Here is a 13,370-nt window from a genome sequence, read left to right as displayed (position 1 = left end):
ACAAAAATATAAAAAGTAAGAAAGCAAAACAGTACCAAGCAGCTGCAGAATATTTTTTTTAATGATTTCCTATTCTCAGAGTTGTTTAGACCTGTAGAGGCTGTTAAGTGGAGTAGAATTTTTCCTGTAGGTGTTAACATTAAGCAGCAGATAATGCATTGGCTGTATAATTTAAGTGTAATTGGTTTCACCTAATTCTACAGTCAACTTACTCGTATGCATTTTCAGATAGGTGCAATGTGTACTGAAGCAAAAGGTTGTGCATAAGTAAAATTCGAAAGTAGGAATGGAATGAAAGTCTATCTCAACTGGGAAAAGCCTTGCTAACAAGAGAACAGAGGGAACAGAATTAATAAAGGGAGCGGTAATCCAAGGTTCACTCTGCAGGGAACCACTGACCAGCTTGGAACCCCTGTGATGGCTGCTGGTGAAGGGACCCACTCCTGTCTTTTACTCCATGTCTGTGTTCCCATTGTTCAGCACCACTGTATGCCAACATCATGGCTTACTATGGGTTTGCCAGTCTCGGACTGTGTCTTGTTACGGATGCACGCAGCAGATGGCAGAGCTCTGGAACTGTCTGCCTGCCACTTCTGAACCATCCCCAGTCATTGCTGGGCAGGTGCAACAATGTACACAGTTCAACTGTGTGGATGCTGGCCATTGGGTGATGTGTCCTGGTTCATATGCCTTCTTTCGCAAAGCGTCATTGAAAACATCAGATATGGTGACTGAAATATGTCAGGGGAGGCATCTGCTCTTATAATTAGTCAAGCTGTCCAAAGCCTCACTGTTGCCTTTGATAGAAGACCATGCATCCTTTGGGAATGAGCAGCCTCTATATAAACTAAATTGCTGCTAAAGAAAGATATCCTCACTCAGATCTCTGGATGCAGGTATCAAGATGTAGGCAGAGAACAAATCTCATGCACCCTGATTTCCATTGGACCTCATTTCTTTCCAAATTTCTTAGATGATGAGATTTGTATTAAAAACTCATTGGTATCAGTATTGATGCTATAGCTAACACACAGGCTCATGAGAACCTCATGCCAGTGTTTGAAGATCATGGAGGAAAGATTAAGGTTGATATATACCCTAATATATTTACGCCCTTCCTATAACTTTCCATGAGAACGGAAAATAAGCAAGAATTCTTTTGTCTGGGATTTAAGCAATAATGATTTTTTTTCATATGTTTGGCTCTTCATTAGGTTCAGTTTGATGAGAGAGAGGATACAAAGGCTTGTACAATTGTTATAAACGATGACCAGGTGTTTGAAAATATTGAAAGCTTCATCGTAGAGTTGAGCATGCCTGCATATGCATTGCTTGGAAAGATTACCAGGGCCAAGGTGAATATCAATGACACAGAGGATGAGCCCACACTTCAGTTTGACAAGAAACTATATCGAGTGAATGAAAGTGCTGGATTCTTGTTTGCTCCAGTTGAAAGGAAAGGTCTGTATCATTATTTTTCTTTCATAGAACATAGAACAGTACAGCACAATACAGGCCCTTCAGCCCACAATGTTGTGCCGACCTTTAAACCTCGCCTAAGACTATCTAACCCCTTCCTCCCACATATCCCTCTATTTTAAATTCCTCCATATGTTTATGTAGTAATCTCTTGAATTTGACCAATGTACCTGCCTCCACCACCACCCCAGGCAGTGCATTCCATGCCCCAACCACTCTCTGGGTAAAAAAAACCTTCCTCTGATATCTCCCTTGAACTTCCCACCCATTACTTTAAGGCCATGCCCTCTTGTTTTGATTATTGGTGCCCTGGGAAAGAGGTGCTGGCTGTCCACTCTATCTATTCCCTTACTCCAAATGTTAACTAAAAGGAAGCACAAAATATTTAAGTTTTGATGCATAGTTCAAGAGAAAATGAGAATTTTGGCCCTGTTCTTGATAGTATAATGCTATCAACTTATTTCTGCAATCCATCTAGCAGAGTGAATTTTCTGGAAATATTTCCAGTTTTGAAGCCAATGCAACATTTATCTGTGTAACAGACCATTCTTGGAGTTTGGGCCCTTTTGAACTTTGCATCATTTTTATGTTCCAATTGTATTTCTTACTCTACATAAACTTTAACCCAATTTCTGTCAGTCTCTGTTACATTGTACCAGATTTTACTTCCTCAGTAAGTTTGAATATTTAATATATCAAAGTAAATTGTTTAAAAGATAGCAGCTTTCTAGGATCCATTTCATAATTGAACTGACACTTTAGAGTTATGGTCACTTTAGGCCTCGGCAGCATTTGCAACACCCTTAACTCAGAAATTCAGTTTGTTTTGTTTTTCCAAGGGTAAAGATTAAGGCAAAGTAGAAAAGCAGTTTCTGTTCCCAAATCTGATTGCATTCCCACAGTCACCTACATTAACACCAGTTATCTAGTTCTCTGCCTCATTAGTCCCTGCAAATCAATCAGCAGCATCTGTAGTCTTGTATTTTTTTCTTTAAAATCAGCTCTGCACTCTGCTGAAAGGTATTAGGGGTTTCACTGAAAAAGTTATTTATAGTGTTCTGTACTCTTTGCAAAGTGTAGAGAGAACCATTGACTAAGCATGGGATTATTTTTCATCTGGACATTAAATGTTACTTAGGTAGATCAGTTTACAAAAATAGCTGGGTTTTCTGGTAATTTCGTCATTTTGTACTGATATCAGCAAAATAAAGAACTAAATCTGCAAATTTCTTGTCTTGAAGATTAGCACCAGTAGGTTGTTAGAGGAGATTTTGATATTCTTCTCCATTCAGGTAGTCCTTGAGCATCATTCATCACAAGGAGCAGTCAACAATTATGACTTACATAGGGCAGTTTTAAGTATGAGCACAGTTTCATGTATTTAAAAGGGTTTGCAATCTATCTCCCTTTTCACATATTAAAATTTTCTGGTTAATGTAGTAATATATGAATTTCTATTATCTATTTTCTTGAAGATGCTTCCTCCAACTGTGCCAAGTGTAACCATTTTCTTGTCATGATGTCAGATTCTGACCTATGAGTTTAATTTATCAATTGGATCATGTTTTATTGCCCTGCATGTTTATTGTATAATGGTAGAACCTTCATGGTAATTTTGCATGTTACTGCATAAGTTATAGAAACACCTCAATGATGAATAATCATTAAGTCTTGTAAGAAAGCTGAGAAAGAGCTGAATTGCTATATAGTGTTCATATGTTTTAGTATCATATTTGTATTTGCGCTGTTTAAAAAATTAAATAAATTATAACATAGAAAGCTAGAGCAGAGAACAGTACAGCACAGGAACAGGCCCTTCGGCCCACCATGATGCCATGTTAAACTAATCCCACCTGCCTGCACGTGGTCTGTCTCCATTCCCTGCCTGTTCATGTGTCTGCTTAAATGCCTCTTAAGTGTTGCTACCGTATCTGTTTCTACCACCTCCTCTAGCAGTGCATTCCAGGCACCTACCACTCTCTGTGTAAAAGAGGAATAAACTTTTCCCCTTTCATCTTAAAGCTCTGCCCCTGAGTATTTGACATTTCCATCCTGGGAAAAGACTGACTATCTACCCTGTCCATGCCTCTCATTAATCTTGTATACTTCTATCAGGTCACCCCCTCAGCTTCCGACACTCCAGCTTGTCCAACCACTCCCTTTTGTTCAAGCACTTCAATCCAGGCCAGTAATTTGTAAAATCAGCCAGAAAAGCAAGTCTGGCGGCATCTGTGGAAAAGAAATAGGTATAACATTTCAGGTTGAAGTCCCTTTGTTTGATTTTAAGATACTGTAATATAAGGCATTTGTTGTGAATCCATGCTGTACTTCAAGCAATGGCAAGAAAAGATGAAAACCCAATTACCTTTCTGCATCAATATATCAGGAATTTTACAAGCAGTAGTAAGCGTCCTTTGCTAATGCTTCCACAAGGCGATAATCTTCATCTTAATTAACGGATACTGTCTCCATGTTCGTACTGGAATACATTTCAATGAGACTGAGATTAATGGAACATAGAAATACAAAGCATTATAGAGAAATGAAAGCACAGGCACAATTGCTTTTAGCTCTGTTTTTATATGATCCAGATGTGATTTGGAAAATCTGCATTCATATATCTCACTGAACTGTGGTCCCTCTGCAGGAGACACCAGTAGTACGGTCTCTGCCATCTGCTACACTGTACCAAAAACAGCCAAAGGCAGCAGCCTGTATGCCTTGGAGTCCGGTTCTGATTTCAAGTCCAGAGGAATGACAAATGACAATCGTGTGGTCTTTGGCCCCGGTGTACGCATGTCGACATGTGATGTCAAGCTGATTGATGACAGCGAATACGAGGAGGAGGAGGACTTTGAGATCATCTTGGCTGATGCGTCTGACAATGCACGGATTGGGGAAGTTGCAGCTGCCAAAGTAGTAATAAATGGCCCCAATGATGCCTCTCTGGTGTTTCTCGGAAACTCATCTTTTACTGTTAGTGAAGATGCAGGTAGGTACATAATTACTCCACAGTTGTCACCAATCAACTAATTTCTGATTGCAGTATGAAAAAACTGTAAACTCAGAAAGAATGTAGATTTTAAAAATATTGCTTATATTATTTTGCTATTATTTTAGAGCATAGAAAGTGGTTTCAATATTGGATAAGTAAACGAGAGAGATCTCTGTGTCATCCTTACTGTGTTGTAACATGAATGAGATTGAGTTTAAAGAACAGAATTTATGAAATGCAATATTTGCCAAGTCTAAGAACTGTTGTTCCTCACAGGGTTGCTATATTTTGTAACAATGAGATGGATTTATTCTTAGGCTCCATTGAAATACCAATCATCAGGCACGGCAGTGATTTGTCCACTCCCACTTCAGTGTGGTGTGCTACCCGCCCTTCAGACCCTCCCTCTGCGACTCCAGGCATTGACTATATCCCCAGTTCCAAGAGGATTGACTTTGCACCTGGCAAAACAGAAGCGGTAAATTATTTTGTGCCTGAGTATCACAGTGTACGAAAAACAAAGCATGGATATATGGTGATAATACATGTGAAAGCAGAAAGAAATTGAAATAGTTTTGTACCTATAATTCCCCGTCACTTTCTATTCACAGTCTCGGCCATGTCTGCTAGGAAAGACTATGAGCAGATTCAGACAGATGAAGACACTTGATGGGTGATTTTTTTATTTGAGTCCACGCTGTCAATTAAAGATTAGTGGCTGGAGTTGATGTTACAAGACCACAGGAAACACAGAACTAAATTCCTCATATTGCCAAAGTTTCACTGACACCACACATTCCTAACATGCACTGTGCAATGTGCAGAATGCTGGTGGTGCTGAGCGATATTGGCACACAGGGGAGGACTCTGAAACTTGGGTAGAACATAGAACAGTACAGCACAGGAACAGGCCCTTCGGCCCACAATGTTGTGCCGAGCTAATTAAACTAGTAATTAAACACATGACTAAACTAATCCCTTCTGCTTACACAATTTCCATATCCCTCCATTCTCTGCGCATTCATGTGCCTATCCAAGGGCCTCTTAAATGCCTCTATCATATTTGCCTCTACTACCACGCCTGGCAGTGGATTCCAGGCACCCACCACCCTCTGTGTAAAATAAATTCTTGCCCCGCATATTTCCTTTGAATTTGCCCCTTCTCACCTTAAGTGCATGCCTTCTACTGTTAGACATTTCAACACTGGGAGAAAGATACCGGCTGTCTATCTCTACTCTCATAATCTTACAAACATATCAGGTTTCCCCTCAGCCAAACTAGTCTGGGTAGTTTCCCACAGGGGAAATGAGTTTCTCATCCATATTTCCTTTATACATCTTCTATAAGAGACTGATGACAGAAGTCAGGAAAGACTGACATGCTGGCCAGAGACTGTCAGATGCCCTGTTATGACACCTGAACAGGAGAAGGGCAGAAAATGTAAAGCATTTCATAAAGGAAAGATCAATAAAAAGTTTGTCAGTTTTCAAAATTTCAGTTGTAACAGCTGTGTGGAATTGGCAGAATCCTATCTCTTTATTCTGGGATAGATGGTGCAGAATCTGGCCCACTGCCTGTGCTCCCTGCCCTCAATGAGGTCCAGATGGCAATTAGGCTTTAGGCCATCTAGCACTGTGGCTCCACCCCAGAGTGACCATGACAGGCTTTGGCTGAAGGCAAGTTTGAGTGGAGCCTTGTACCCTGCCAAAGTTGCGAGGGCTTTTTAACAGTTTTTTAAAATAATCCCTGATAGTCAGAGACACTTAATAAGAAAGGATAGAAATTCTTAAATAAACTCATACCTTCCCCATTTTCTAGGCCTAGACTCCCACTGAAATTAATGGGATCTCTCATCCTACATCAGGTCTGATTGAGAGGAGAGGTAGATTTCTCAGCATAATGCTGGGGAATCCCTGCAAATCTTGGCTCTGCCTTTGGACGGTACTTGGAGCTCAGTGACAGTTGAATGGTAAATCTGTTGGCATCGATCATCCAGTAAAACCCTGGCTCATGGCAGATACTTACAAGCCCAGAGCTACTTGTGTGAGATCAGCTAAGTGCTGCTGGTTTCCTTTAGAACTGCTGGCCACAACCAGCACAGTTCACCCCAATATTACAGGCTTCTTCATCTTTGAGCTGCACTAGATACCATTATAATTAGTTTCTTTACACATTTCACGTTTGCTGATTTGAAAAACAAATCAGATCATTGAAAATACTGTGAGTAAGATTTATCTTATTGATATTATTGTGGCTGACCTAGAAAAAGACGTGGGGGAGAATAAAAAGTTATTCTTAATATCCTAAACGATGCCTTTTCTCTTCACCACCCCTATTGATAAATGTTCACATCAATTAGCCATCTGATGGGCAAGGTTACTCATAAATCCCGCTCTTTGTCCTTACAGACTTGTACTTTAACTATTCTGGATGACGTGCAGAACCCAATCATTGAAGGGAATGAAACGTTCATTATCTTCCTGAGCTCAGCGCAAGGAGCAGAGCTGACTAAACCCTACCAAGCCGTCATTGCCATCAATGACACCTATCAGGACGGTAGGTTGGGGTAGTGGCGGTTTACGCAGAGCGTTTCTGTGTATCTAATAATTATACTTTGGACAAGTGCAAGAAAGTCAATTGAGTTAGAATGAATGAGGTTATGAGTTCAAAGTCAAAGTCAAGTTTATTGTCATATGTACGTACGTGTATGCACAGGTGCAATGAAAAACTTACACCAGCATCATAGTCACATAGCATCACATAAGCAGCATTCACAAGAAAAACATAAACTAAACTTATATTAGACACAATTTTTACAAGAAAGAACACAATTAGAACAAGAAAGACAAAGTCCATTTAGTGCAAAGTGATCAAAGTGGTCATAGTGTTAGTTTCCTGATGTTTAATTGCTCTTAGCTTATGTTATAGTTCAATTCTTAATTATTAATACAGTAGACAAAGAAACAGTTACACTGAGTGAAAGGAGCATTGCCATTGGGAATGTCTAGTATCACCAGTAAATGTGCTGTGACATGTATGTCTACAAAACTGATCCTTAAGTACTTTATGATCCAATATCAGGTTTGTTATGGGAAAAGCACTGGATCCAATTAACTTGACCATTAAACTAAATTTCCTACATTTGGAAGTTTCTATAAACAAGTAAAAGAAACTAAACAGTTGACTAACCTGGGCTTTCAGTTATGCAGTCAGTTGCTTTATTTTCTTTCATTTGCTCTCCTTCTGCCTCAATCAGGTGCATTTCCTTAGGATGGAGAACAAGTGCCTTTCTCTTTTTTAATGTCCTTGTACAAGACAGGTTCAGCTTTATCCACATAGATTCTGGGGAAAGCATATCCTGAGCAGAAACTTGAAAGTGTTGTGACAATCCTAAAATGGTACCCTCTCTCTTCTCTCAAGCCACATAAGCTTGATGAAGGAGCTGATAGTGGCTGGTATACCATAATGAGGTGAAGAGCATACTAAAGTCAAATAAACTGCAGTGGATGCTGGAAATGCTGAAAAACGGTCGGCAGGAGATCATGCATTTATGACTAGAAATGTTCATATTTCAGGTGTGGAATTGATACTTGTGCAAAGGGCTATTTTAATATTTAAAAAATGTATTGCTGCTTTTTATGCTCTGATTTAAGACTTCAACTGTGATGTATAAAATGTGCCTTAAAATCTATGGGTGGGCTTAGACTAGTCATGTAAAAGAGAATTAATTTACTTTAATAATTACAAGGGAATGTTAAATCTTTCTGGGTGTTTCAGTCCCAAGCATGCAGTTTGGTAAGGATGTCTACAGAGTGAAGGAAAAAGAAGATGAATTACATGTTCCCATAATCCGAACTGGTGATCTCAGTTATGAGTCCTCTGTGAGATGTTATACCCAGCAGCTGACCGCAGCACTGACAGGGGACTTTGAAGAAAGAAGAAATTCGGATGATTCACGCCTTACGTTCCAGAAAGGAGAAAAGGTAAACCTCACTATAACATGGGTATAGATTCATTTTCTGCTTTCTTGTCATTTCCTTTAATTTAGTGGGAAATGTAAACTTTGTGTTAATAACACTATACTCCAAGTTGATGTAGGGGAAGCAATTTGTCTATTTGTATTCATTGATGGGATCTGAGCATCATTGGTAAGTGTTAGTATTTATTGCCTAACCCAATAGTCCTTGAGAATATGGTTTTGAGCTGGCTTCTTGAACTGCTGCAGTGTATGAGGTGAAGGTACTCGCACAAAGCTATCAGGAAGGGAGTTCCAGGATTTTGAACCAGTGGCCATTAAAGGCTACTGGTAGATTTCCAAGACACAATGGTCTGTGACAGGGAGGGAACCTGTAAATGGTGGCATTCTCACTTTCCCAAGGAGCCAGAAGGAGCAGGGTGCTCTTTTGACTCCACCTCATGAACATGGGTGAGATTTGTGCAGCTGCAGGAGAAGAGTCGTTGATAATTAAAGGACTAAATTTGTTCAGTTTTGCAATGAGTAGGACAGCCATAGTAAGAAAGAAAGTACTGTAACTGTTTTCATTGTGCATGAGAAAGATATTTTCTTTGGACTGAAACAATATAACACATTAATGAAGTTTATTTAAATAGACCATAAGATATAGCAGCAGAATTGGCCCATTCGGTCCATCGAGTCTGCTCTGCCATTCAGTCATGGCTGATATTTTTCAACCCCATTCTCCCGCCTTTTCCCTGTAACCCTTAACCCCCTTCCCAATCAAGAACCTAACAATCTCTGCTTAAATACACCCAATGACTTGGCTCCACAACCCTCTATGGCAACGAATTCCACAGATTCACCATCCTCTGGCTGAAGAAATTCCTCCTCATCTCAGTTTTAAAGGGATGTTCCTTTCTTCTGAGTCTGTAACCTTGGATCCTAGACTCTCCTACTAATGGAAACATCTTCTCCACTCTATCCAGGCCTTTCAGTATCCGGTGGGTTTCAGTGAAATCCTCCCTCATCGTTCTGAACTCCATCGAGTGTAGACCCAGAGACATCAAACATTCCTCATGTTAAGCCTTTCATTCCTGTTAAATAAAGTTGTACTTGGTGTTGTGGGAGTTATAATTTTGTCACCCTCTGTAAAGGAAGGCAAATTTGCAAGGTGTAACACTCTAGACCTCAATAAATGGAGTAAGGACTCTGCTCTGATTCTTGCCTTGTGTAACAAAATATTTTGGGCAGATTGATGGGAAGCTGGTCCATATATGAGAATCCAAGGAAAGACCTACTTTCATTTCTCTAAAACTGACAACAGACTGGCGAAAGTGTGCATCACAAAAACTGAACAAAACTTAGCCTGTGCATTATTCTGAAAGTTATACAGAACACATTTATTGAAAAAAAACTAAACAGCTTTTTTTTAAGCAGTCATCAAATCAAAGGATTTTAATGATGTTTAGATTGTAACAACTTCTGACACATTATCACCCCAAGGTATCCTTTATTCTCTGGTGATTGTCATTTTACGTTGAGCTAGAAACAAGCTCCAGCAGACCTGCAGAAGTTTAAGTTGCAAAACATTCACCTCAGTCATCCATGCATTATATGATCTACTTAAAACCCATCAGGCTCAAACATGTTCATCCCATAATACATTTAAATATTGAAAAAATAGTTTTTGAAAAAACACAGGGATAAAGTTGTAAACCTGAATCTCATAAAGCTATGAAATGATCCTGACATGGCCAGTTGTAGATTTGCATTTAGAATCAATAACTTTGTCAAGTAAACTGTACTCATGTAAAAATTCCAAAACTGGGAAAAACTATCTTTAAAGATGCTTAAGGTGGTTTCCAATGGCTGTTTCCAGCAGATTTTCTAGATGCCATGCCTTTGCCAGTGGGACCTTAAAGACCTCTCTCCATGGCAGACATAATCTAGCAGTGTAAAAGGCTGCCACAGAGGTGAGAGGAAACACGTGCAGGTGGGAGTTTAGGGCAAAGGGTGCACGTCTTCAGTGTAGGTAGCTACACTCCCCCCCCCCCCCCCCCAAATGATTGTTGATGCAGATTGCGTCCAATTTTGTGAGTAGCTCTGAGCCTCTGTGATTAATCATTCCACGGATAATGTAGCATGTATCTCTGCTGTGTGTAGCTTCAGGAAGAACTGGACACCCAGCAATGATGTTTGAAATATGAAGGCCCTTAAAATCTCAAAGAGTCAGACATCTCAGTGTGGACTCTTTAATTTATCTTTCCTTGCCAATGCCTTTGCTACATGTTTTAATGAGAATTATAAATGTGGATCCTAGGTTGCACTTGGATCTGTGGCTCCAATTTCTATTGGTAAGACTGAGGTAAGCCACATGTTCATGATGTCATTGCATTTGCAAATGATGCTGGAAAAACATCATTTGTACCAAGGTGAGTTGTATCTGGTCCAGTTTTGTGATGGGCAGAGCTTCAACAGGAAGTGGTTGCTATAGCCTTAAAACCAGAATAAAGTAGCTTTCATGCGCAATGTTTGCATGTAAAGTGGGCACAAATGGGTCCAGTTTTTGGGGTCTTGTCTCTCACCTTGAAGAGCAGCACATTCCTTTGGTCTAATATTTAACTTTAAAAAAATAGGTGAAGAACTGCACAGTGTTGATAAATGATGACACGGTCTTTGAGCCAGAAGAAAAATTCCAACTTCACCTGGGCAATCCCTTGGGCAATCACTGGAGTGGAGCCAAAGTTGGGAAAATTAACGTGGCCACTATAACTATCTCAAATGATGAAGATGGTAAGCTACCTTGTTTTGCAGGTATCTTTCAATGGCTTGTAGACTGTGCCTTATCAAACCTCTGAATAATTTATAAATTAAATTATATACAGGAATCTGGTTCTACTGTGAAGTGTTTCTTTTTAATAAAAATTTCTGGGAGTTGAGGAGTGACAGGTAACTCTGAGGTGAGGAGTGACAGGTAACTCTGAGGTAAGGAGTGACACGTAACTGAGGTGAGGACTGGAAGGGCAAGTGTCACACACTCCATCCCAAAGATAACAGCTGGAGGCCTGGGTTATTTTAATTCTTTCTGCATCCTGTACCTGAATCTTCTTGGTGTTATACTACAAAAATTAAACAGAATACCTCAAGAGTAGTTGTCCAGTACACTGGAAAGTCTTTCCATAACATGGCAGCGTTGTATTTTGTCACTTGCAGACTCATTCCAACATGTAGGGCAGTACTAAACCCAGCTCTGTTTCTCTATTGTTCCTGATCTATTTTTGGATTTAAATGGGACAGTAAAGAGGCCACGATGAAGCCCTTCCTGTTCTCACAGCGGTTCAAACTGTGTAAGTGCTGCTCACCAGATTGTCTTGTTAATAATTTGCAGAATATCCAGTGTTAAGGTCAGTCCACAGTACTCAAACTTAAATATTGAATGACTGAGATTAATCACTGCGCAAGTTTGCATACAACAAATGTGGTTTGAAGAAGTTTGCACTACTTGGGGTTGGTCAAAGAATCTCGAGTGCGGTCTGAAAGGATGATGCATACTACTCTGTTCTTGCACAGGACATGCCAATGGTCTCACATGATTTGCATTCGTGTTCTTGACCTGAATTCGATTCTAATTTGTTGTTTACCTCGTGGTTTTCTTTTTTAGCCCCAACGATTGAATTTGAAGAAGCAGCATATCAGGTGCATGAGCCCCCAGGCCCTGATGCCATTGCAATACTCAACATCAAGGTGCTGAGGAAGGGGGATCAGAACAGGACATCAAAGGTTCGCTGCAGCACTCGGGATGGCTCAGCACAGTCGGGCATAGACTACAACCCCAAGAGCAGGGTTCTCAAATTTAGCCCTGGTAAGGAGTGTCTCGTTTATAAATGATTTGAAATTTTGAATGTGTCAGTGTTGCACTAAATTGATTGCACTTTGACCATTTTAAAAACAGTTAAGTACACAGTAGCAGGTTCGAATTTGGAGATGAGTGACAGTGCTCGGACACTGAGAGTGGAGATAAATTCAGGCAGACTTAGGCTTTCACTCACCAGACTGACCTCATTTCATTGTGGAGTTGACTTGATGTTTTGCTACACATCCAATAGAAATCACTGACTTGCAACCCGAGGCCAGAATCCTGGACATTTTCTCCTTCCCTAAAGATGATTTTGAGCTATTGCCTGGCATGTGGCTTCTGTCATTCCCAAGCCAAGGCCAGAAACTTTATGTCCAGTTGCTGTGAGCCCAACTTGCAATCACTCTGCAATTTATAAACACCCTTTTGGTTTTATCCACAACTTTCTGTGTAACTAAAGCAAATATATGCATACACACAACTTCTTTGATTAAAAGGTGACATAGTAAATGCAGTCACTTTGGTTCTGAAGTTGTATGGAAATAAATTCATAGCACTGCATGGTTTTTAATGAGTCATAGAGTTATTATAGCACTCAAGGACACATGCCAGCTCTGGAAAGCAGTCCAGTCAATCCTATTCCACAGTTTTGTCTCCATATCCCTTTAGGTTTATTTCTCTAAAGTGCTAATCCAGTTTCTTTTTGAAATTGTTGACTGTTTCTGCTTGCATCAGCCTCATAGGCAGCGATTTCCAGTCATCACCACTGACAGTGTAAAGGAGGTTTCTCTTCACATCCTTCTGGTATCTTTTATTTGGAACCTTAAATCTGAGTCCCCATTTCTTGTCCCATCAACTAAAAGCAATAGCTTTTCTTTGATTACCGTACCTGTCATGATCTTAAACAACTCTCTCGCATTTTTCCTCTGTTTTTCCAACATGATCTTGTAGTTAAAATGCCTCTTCCCTGGAACCACTCTGCTGAATCTCTTCTGTACCTTTCTAAGACCTTCACATCCTTCCCAAAGTGTAGTGACCAGGATGAGATGTGTGTATTTGGCTTATTACACCTGGTTTGCCA

At 40.0% G+C, this 13,370-nt stretch overlaps 1 protein-coding gene across 1 annotated transcript in view; it reads left to right on the top strand.

Moving 5' to 3' along the window:
* Nucleotides 1-13,370, top strand: part of fras1 (Fraser extracellular matrix complex subunit 1) — a 397,669-nt gene that overhangs the window by 347,229 nt on the left and 37,070 nt on the right. Inside the window, exons 54-60 of the mRNA XM_052040656.1 lie at nt 1,215-1,461; nt 4,127-4,471; nt 4,792-4,952; nt 6,884-7,031; nt 8,253-8,458; nt 11,070-11,226; nt 12,095-12,295. Of these exons, the coding sequence (XP_051896616.1) occupies nt 1,215-1,461; nt 4,127-4,471; nt 4,792-4,952; nt 6,884-7,031; nt 8,253-8,458; nt 11,070-11,226; nt 12,095-12,295 (1,465 nt within the window). The remainder of the gene's footprint in view (nt 1-1,214; nt 1,462-4,126; nt 4,472-4,791; nt 4,953-6,883; nt 7,032-8,252; nt 8,459-11,069; nt 11,227-12,094; nt 12,296-13,370) is intronic.

Source organism: Pristis pectinata, chromosome 2 (genome assembly GCF_009764475.1).
Source record: "Pristis pectinata isolate sPriPec2 chromosome 2, sPriPec2.1.pri, whole genome shotgun sequence".
Lineage (NCBI taxonomy): Eukaryota > Metazoa > Chordata > Chondrichthyes > Rhinopristiformes > Pristidae > Pristis > Pristis pectinata.
The sequence above is the reverse complement of the archived record's forward strand: the minus strand, read 5'-3'. Positions and strand labels throughout refer to the sequence as shown.